Raw genomic sequence first — 8,793 nt, 5'->3', positions numbered from 1 at the left:
AATCTGTTAAAATTAGTACTGTAAATGCATTAGGGTTTGTGAAGTAACAATGAACAATATAGTTTTACAGAAATAAACAGAATTTTTTTGTTAATATTTGAAAATATAATTGTTAGTTTCATAATGCATTAATTTCTTAACATACACCACTTTTAATTAAAAAACAAATGTATTAGTACATGTTGAAATTAACATTAACCAAGACAGTAAGTGGTGTACTGTAATTGTTCATTGCATTTTTCATTGTTCATTGGCCTGTCTTTACTTTAGAATATAGACATTATAACCAAAACTGAACAAGTGCTTTGAAATTTGCAGACAAATCAGAAGTGTTCAGCTTTGATATTTTATGAAAAATTTTGCACTGCACATATTATTATAATCGGTAAAAACACCAAACCCATCAAACAGCCATGTGTCATATGTTGCTCTCAAAGAGTAAAATACAACCAGCCTATACGTTTTACTCGCAGACAGAAATATAGCGAGTAATAGTCAAGTACTCTGTCTTTGACATACATGTTTGATGTGAACAGGTGTTGCTCATATACTGCGTTTTTGCTTATAACTTAACGAAAAATAAACAGAACAAAAAATATTAGATACCATTACTTAGAGGAGGCGATTATCTTTAAAACAAACCCACACACAAAGTAACTGGATGCATAGCTCATTAGATAACCCACATGAAGCACAATGTGCTCACAGCATCTGGCGTCTTGCTATTTGGCTACAAACACATTAGATTTTCTAGATCAGATGACATCATCGGAAATGCTGTAGTGTCATGGAACGCTTCAATTTGATTAGGTTCAGATAGCTCCAACCAGTGGTGATAGTCCTCATATTTGGACAGAGTCAAGAAATCACTCTAATTATATACGGCTGCCAGGAGATGGCGCCAAGTACATGACACAGAATCAGTGATGACTCAGATTGCACAAAATGAAACTCATTCTATGAAATCTCATTACTAAAATTATGTCTGCATGGTATGCAAACCTTTAGTTGTTGTGTTTGCACGTGTAATTACTGTAGTTCTTATGTACAATTATTATGTTTTATTTGTTTGGAGAGGCTTTTGGACACTTGGAGACATTATTTAATTTTTTTTGTAATGCTATAACTTTTGATTGCTTTGTTGTATCAACACAAAATTTTACTCAGTTACAGTTGACATGATTGGGAACAAAACCAAAGCAGTTTGTTGGAGCTTCCTTATATACAGGTACAACCTTTTTCAGCAGTTTCTTAGGCTGAGAGTCTCAGAATTTATCATCATCTGTATCATAAAAAAAGTGAAAAGTTTTCTTTAAAATGATACCAAACACTTGACCCTCCTTGTTTATTTTATTTTTTATTATTTATTATTGTTTTAAGCCTTTAATTTTGGGTATGCCACTGAAACAGGAAATTTTTAAAAACACCCTCAGAGCTTAAAGGGTTAAAATGGACACTCAAAAACCAGACATTAATAAAAATAAAACGTGTTAAGGTCAAATTAATTGCTTATTTGTCAATTAGCATGGCCTTTTATCCAAAGAAACTTACAGCACACTTATTATGGGGTCATCTTGCCCAAGGCAATACGGTGCTGAACCTTCACCCTTTGTGAGTTTAAACTCACGACCTTTTGGTTACCAGCTGAGATGTTTAACAACTACACCACACCACCTCACGGCCTCTTGTGAGAACAGCACCTCTCGATGGATTTGTTTTACTCAGTCTGAAACTTTGACGACTTGTTTACCTACGTTGCCCCCGGTCATCATGGAGCAGAATGCCTCTGAAATATGCAACATACCTACTTATATAAACATAGACAGTTCATACAATATGTATGCAATGTAAACTTGTACACTCAGAAAATAATGAAAATAACAACTCTCACCTCCCATGTTTTCTATACCATTTACAACAGTTTCCAACACCTGTATATTAAAGATAATTTTAATGTGATGAACAAAAGGACTGATATCTTTTATGTGTGAATACATGACTGTGCTACTCATCATAGCCACAGCAAATTTTACTCATTATTTGTTTCAGCTTACCTTTATCTGGTCTGTCTTTACCCAGTGACTGAGCTGCACAAGGCCTTCTTCGTGTTTTTCCATGTAGTTCAATACAACAAATCTCTCCCTGTGAATATGTTGTAGTAAATAATGTGACTAATACAGGTTGAGGAATATAAATTAATAATTAATGATTAATATTGGATAAGTTACTTAAAAATAGTAATACACTACAAATTAATGATGTCATAAAATATCGATATATTGATTATTAATCTGCATTTTATTTTATCAACATATTTTTGAGGCAGCTATATATTAAAATTAACCGACATTTAAATAAGCCTAATTTGCATGCTTTCCAACTCACTCAGTTGGCCTTCTGTTTAACAGTCTGGTGTAATAGCATTGGGAGACCACAAGAGGGTGATATAACATTTACTGAAACCTGTCGTGGGTTGGAATGTCAACGGTGTCACACACACAGGATGAGCTAAAGCGGCTCAGCAGATGGCAATCCAATGTTACAAAGTGACGTTGATGAGTTTGCAGGTTAGTGTATGAAACTGGTGTAACTACACAAACTGAACGATTAGAAATGGTGATGTTTATTATTTATTACTGGGTCGATTTAATGGAAAACTATGCGAGTTGCGATCCGTGGCACTGCAGAATTTTGACACCGAGCATTGCCGGTGTGTGTGTACCTTGGTACAAAACAATTGTTACGAATTTTAGAACGCACCATGTCGTCAGCCAGACATGTCCGGTGTGCAACCCCTTTAATTTACCCTGCCTCTCACACATTACCAGAGCTGCGTTGAGAAAAATGTTTGAAAAGACAAAGACTATTGTACAATGAGCAGCCCAATTTATATCTGAAAAAATCCTGATATATATTGATAATCATCTGGAAAATCTTCTGATTTTCTGATGGCATGGATCCCAAGCCTACTACAAATTACTAATTTTTTCTCTAAAATTTTAATCATATTACTTTACTAATTACTTCATTGAAAAAGTAATCATATTACTAATTACTTTAAAGTTACTTTCTAAAACACTTTTCTGCTCAACAAATTCAAAATAATGTCTGTATTTCTTCCTTGTTAACTGTTACACACAAGTCATACACTCAGCACCTCACATTTCTCCTTCACAACGACTCGTTACGGGGCCATAATTCATGTATTCTACATAAATAATATATTAGAAATAAGCATAACCCTATAATGTACTTAAAAATATTTAAATTAACAAAGTCAGTAACTATAATCTGATTACAAGACTTTAAAATGTAATGCATTATGCTACTTTTTTGTTTAAAAGTAATTAGATTACACCAAACACTGTAAATAATATTATTTAAAAACAACTGAACAAAAAACGTATATAGTGGTGAACAAATTTCTGGGAAAATCTGGTTTTTTTTTTTTTTTATTTAAACCTGGACACAAAGTTTTTGGGATTTTGTTGAACTGTAGAAGAAATGTTTAAGATTCTGCCATATTTCTAGGTCACTAAGCAAATTAATGCAAATGTGTGACACTGACCTTGTTAACTCCTTTGCTCAAAAGTCAGATTTCCTTGTTTCCATTGAAACACAAGATGCTTTGGAACATTCTCAAATTATGCAGGATAGCAAAGACATCTGGCCTTGACCTGATGATCTTTGCTATCCAGCATGATTTGAGAATGTTCCAAAGCATCTTGTGTTTCAATGGAAACAAGGAAATGTGTGGAGTCTATGTCAGCTTGAAGCAAAAGGGGACATGCCAAATACTAAGAAACTCTTAGTGCAAAAATAAGCATTTTCACTAGTAGCTTCAGACTTTTGTGTACATGTGAAGGGCAGCATACAAGGTAATACTCCCTACTCTCCTTTGTAAGAGAATGCCTGATAGTTTGGTACCTGGTGATATTTTTGTGGCGCAAAGCTTCTTGGGTATCCTTACTTAGAGGTGGAGGGTAAGGCACATCCTTATTGTACTGTGAAATTTGGCCACACAGGATCACATGACCACCAGGATTCATCTGCACAAAGTTAGGATTGCACTTTAACATAAATTACCAACAAAAAAGGATACCATAGCCTTTTTGAGCAATTGTGACAGGACAGCAGAGTATGTAAAGACTGTACCTGTGATATAACAGCATCACTGATGGGACCACCCACATTGTCAAAGTATATATCAATCCCTTTGGGGCAAAGCTCCCTCAGCGCTGAGCTTATGTCTCCATTCCTGTAGTTTATAGCCGCGGTAAAGCCAAGTTCAGTAACCAAGGTCTGACATTTCTGGTCGGAACCACAGATCCCAACCACTCTCTCACAACCATCCAATCTGCCAATCTTAAACAACAGTAGGCAAACGTAGAATAACATGGCATATAGGGGGAATACAGGTAAAGTCGGAATTCCAATGGTGTCAACAAGCTTTTAACAGTCCACTTATAATTTACCTGTCCAGCAACTGACCCACAAGCTCCAGCTGCTCCACTGATAACCATTGTCTGGTTGGTTCCTGGAGTCACATGGCCCTTCTCTCTCACACCTAATAGAGCCGTAAGACCAGGCATGCCCACTGCTCCGAGAACATATGACAGGTGACCACATACCATCTCTGGGTCAACCTGCAAGAATGATTACACAAGACATCATAAAGCCTCATATACATAAGTGAGTGAGTGGACCATTTGCTCATACTTGAAGTTATACCTTCTGTAAAAGACTGCCATCCATCACATCGTAGGTCTGCCAACGCCAGTTGAAGGAGGTGACAACACTGCCAACTGATAATGCATCATTTTCGCTGACTTCGACTACACCAACTCCACCTCCATCCACAGACTCCTCTAATCTCCACGGCAACAGGTAGTCAGCACCAGTATCATCGTTCATGCGACAGCGCTGCATTAAAGGAACAGTTCACCCAAAAATTCAAATTCTCTCATTTACTCACCCTCATGCCATTCCAGATGTGTATGACTTTCTGTCTTTCATCTGCAGAACACAAATGAAGATTTTTCTAGAAGAATATTTCAGCTCTGTAGGTCCATTCAATGCAAGTGAATGGTGGCCAGAACTTTGAAGCTCCAAAAAGCATATAAAGGCATGAAAGTAATCCATATTCCATACCAAAGACTCCAGTGTTAAAATCCATATCTCCACAAGTGATATGATAGGTGTGGGAGAGAAAATTATTGATATTTTAAGTCCTTTTTTGCTTTAAATGTTCCTCCCTGCCCAGTAGGTGGCGATATGCACGAAGAATGCGAATCACCAAAAACAAAAAAAGAATGTGGAAGTGAAAGTGTAAGGGGAGATATATAGATAAAAGGACTTAAATATTTATTTGATTCTCACCCACACCTATCATATCGCTTCAGAAGACATGGATTAAACCAAGTCGTATGGATTACTTTCATGCTGCTTTTGTGTGATTTTTGGACCTTCAAAGGTCTGGTCACCATTCACTTGCATTGTATGGATCTACAGAGACATTTTTCTAATAATGTTTTTTTTTTTCTGTGTGTGTTCTGCAGAAGAAAGAAAGTCCTACACATCTGGGATGGCATGAGGGTGAGTAAACGATGAGAGAATTTTCATTTTTGGGCGAACTATCCCTTTAAATATGGTGTTACTATTATTTAATGCATACTATGAATACAGGTTTTACTTGTATACTGTAATTCCTTGTACAGAACTTATAGGTGTAGAAGATCAGACTGTACACCTATAGGAGTAGGTTAATGACTAGTAACATACCAATTATTGAAGTTAATATATATTTGAAGTTGTTCTGGCAAAAGCAGTTTTAGTTTCTATTCAAACACAATAATTTCTTTCTCCTATGGAACACAAAAGATGTCAGTAAGACTCAATGTCTGGGACTGACAGCCAGCACTTTCATTTTTTCCTCCATACAATGAAAGTGAATGGTGACTGAGGCTGTCAGTCCCTAACATTCTGCCAAACATCTGCTTTCTGTGTGCGACCTAAGAAATCATTAGTATTTTTGGGTGAACTATATTTTTAACAGTTGGTCGTGGTTATAAGCACAGGAAGAAAGGTAATCTCACCATGTAAGGGTCAACTGACAGAAACAATGTCCGAACTAACACCTGTCCTTCTTTCAGCTCACTTGATTTCATCATCTCTTCAACGCGGAAATTCTCTGGAACCGGATGACCATTTTTGCCTAGTCACGTACAGGGAAAAGCATGAACTGCTTCTGTTTTTTTTTTTTTTTTTGTCTACAGAGCGCAACTGCACTACAGTAAAGTCAATGCTGGTTAGCCGACTACATGTTAGTGATGCGGGATATGTGTAAACAAAGCAAAATCATCAACACTGTTTACCTGGGCGAGACTGCAACACAGCTCTTTTCACCTTTAACATGTCCTTACTTCCTGCTCTGATTTTATAGCTCAATTTGCCAAAGTCAGACGCGTTCAAAATCACACGTGCGCCTACTGCGCGACGTCCTGAAACAATCACGTGACACCCAGGCGCTCTTCTGATTGGCCGCAGGGTGAGCGTGAAAGGGCTGGCTGCATCTAGCATGTGTTTACTTTAGACAAGATTAGTGTTTGACCGGGTTCCAAATGGCATACTATTATATTTCTCATACTAATTATTACATAAGTAGTAAGGGTAGTATAGGGAGTATGCCATTGGACACTCAGCCCTTGTCTCACTATGCAGCGGGCGGCGCTTTTGTTAGCAACGAGGAAGTGACGCTACAGGCAAGGACTCAAAGTTTTTCTTTTCTTTTTTTCTTGAAAGCAACACGAGAAGAAAAAAAAAAAAAAAAAAATCATTCGAGAGACCCGAACCATTGGAGCTACGTCGCAGATGTTTTTAAAGGTAATGTTGCCCGCATCGACGCATTTTCCTCATAAGAATGACTATGAAGGTATTTCCACATGTATACAAATATATTTTTCATGAGTTTTGTGCAGGACGTCGAAAGAGTGAGTTGTTCAGAAGAATGAATTCGATTGGGTGGCTCCTGTGCTTTTACAGGCATTTCAGTCATTGCTAGAGTGGCGAACTTGCAGTTTCATGTAAACAACACGTTTGTGCACGAGCGCAGCCTTAACACCACCACTGTGCTGCCGCGGTAAAGTTAGTTTGACGTTCGACATTCGTTAGATATTCGGTTTCTCTTACCCGCGCTCCCGTCAGTCGACAATCTTACAAAGATGTCATTAGCACACTTGGTTTAAAGGGAGTACAACTATACTATATGGACATAAAAACTGGATTCAGAACAGTCAACGCTTGGTGTGGCTGCAACATTATGCCTGAAATGCTCCAATGCGCTTTGACTGCCTAGCAGATGTAAGGGACCGTCTGAAAACTCCACCCACTACGCTAAAACATAGGAGATGTCCACTCAATCGTTCAATTGACGTGCAAGTTATCCATTAAAGAAAAAGAAAAAAAAAAAAAACAGTAAAATACATTTTCACATTCAGAATGTTGTAGTAACTTCTTAGAGGATAGATGAACTTACTACAGGTGAGATTATTACAGTATTTATAACAATATGATTACAATAATGAATTATTTTAGAAAATAATAAATAGTTGTGCTTTTCCATCTCCACCCAATAATTATTGTGATTATGTCTTTTCCCCTATGAATTTATGCTCTGCCTGTTATTTAGCTTTTTGCTAGATCATCACGTGTTAGATCATACCCATTTTCATAAGCATACAATGAAATTATTACGTCAAATGAAAATAAATTGATACACTTGATGCAAATGGTCCTGACTGAAACAGCCATCGATTAGAACCTCCAACCATCGACTAAAATCTCCAATGTCACTCAAAGCCAATTCATTAGCAACAACTTATTCAGTTATTTACTGAAATAAAATTAAAAACACTGCAAACTGACCTGCCTGTCACATTCTTTATAGAAGATCCCAAATTAATTTAAAATAGTCTTACAGAAGGAATAAAAATATAGAATAATAGCAATAAACTTTTTTGGTGGAAAATTTGTTATGAATTTGTTATAAATTTTGTTAATGGAAATGTATTGAATATACCTAAGTTTAGAAAACAATTTATGACAGCATTAACATAACAACTTGGGGATCATTATAAAAGAGGAGTTTTTGAAAAAATAAATACCACAGATGTCCTACTTATTTGTTACTTGTTATCATATTCATTAGTTTAGTCTCATCATTGGTTGTCTCTGTCATGTTCATGAAAAAGCTGGTGGTGGACTTTGAAGGAACACCTGAGTCTGACTATCATTGAGGCACAAGACGCAACAGTACATCAGAGCAGATGACTAAATATATGTAAAGGAAATGATAAGAAAGGACAGCTATACCAGACTTGATATACATATACTGAAGTCACATGTTAAAGCATGCTCTCCACAACAGTGATTTTATGAGCACTGTGCTATAGGAAGCGATAGTGGAGATCTCTCTTGCCGTCAGCGATCAGACTTCATTATGCCATCTCTACTGTTACGCCTATATAACAGGAAGCAGATACAGTATTAACAGAAATGTATAGAATTGTTTTGTAAAATAATTGATTTCTGTATTCATATAATAGAACACACTGTAATAATCTCACCTGTTGTAAATCCGTATATCCTCTGAAAGGTTACTACAACATTTAAAATGAGAAAATATTATTTTGGTGAATTTTAGTGAATTTGTTTTCTAAAATAATTGAATACTGTACTTATATAATTGATCATACTATAATAATCTCACCTGTAGTAAGTTCATCTATCCTCTAA

General features: G+C 36.3%; 2 protein-coding genes across 3 annotated transcripts in view; one reads left to right on the top strand and one right to left on the bottom strand.

Annotated features, from left to right (window-relative positions):
- Window positions 1–1,341: 1,341 nt before the first annotated feature.
- On the bottom strand, window positions 1,342–6,584 carry ptgr2 (prostaglandin reductase 2). 2 transcript variants are annotated; one of them, XM_051722594.1, is made up of 9 exons: window positions 6,375–6,584; window positions 6,096–6,214; window positions 4,732–4,923; window positions 4,476–4,646; window positions 4,156–4,365; window positions 3,928–4,049; window positions 2,055–2,142; window positions 1,892–1,931; window positions 1,342–1,804 (listed from the first exon to the last, which is right to left on the bottom strand). In XM_051722594.1, the coding sequence occupies exons 1-9, from the start codon at window positions 6,577–6,579 to the stop codon at window positions 1,722–1,724; spliced, it is 1,230 nt and encodes a 409-aa protein (XP_051578554.1). In that variant the 5' UTR covers window positions 6,580–6,584; the 3' UTR covers window positions 1,342–1,721. The 2 variants fall into 2 exon arrangements, with proteins under 2 accessions (XP_051578554.1, XP_051578555.1); XM_051722595.1 differs by having other exon boundaries at window positions 1,342–1,786.
- A 145-nt stretch (window positions 6,585–6,729) lies between these two features.
- The window catches only part of LOC127455031 (mitotic deacetylase-associated SANT domain protein-like), a 45,645-nt gene continuing 43,581 nt past the window's right edge, over window positions 6,730–8,793 (top strand). Inside the window, exon 1 of the mRNA XM_051722566.1 lies at window positions 6,730–6,882. The gene's annotated coding sequence lies outside the window, so the exon portion shown is untranslated. The remainder of the gene's footprint in view (window positions 6,883–8,793) is intronic.

This window comes from Myxocyprinus asiaticus, chromosome 17, assembly GCF_019703515.2.
Source record: "Myxocyprinus asiaticus isolate MX2 ecotype Aquarium Trade chromosome 17, UBuf_Myxa_2, whole genome shotgun sequence".
Classification (NCBI taxonomy): domain Eukaryota; kingdom Metazoa; phylum Chordata; class Actinopteri; order Cypriniformes; family Catostomidae; genus Myxocyprinus; species Myxocyprinus asiaticus.
The sequence above is the reverse complement of the archived record's forward strand: the minus strand, read 5'-3'. Positions and strand labels throughout refer to the sequence as shown.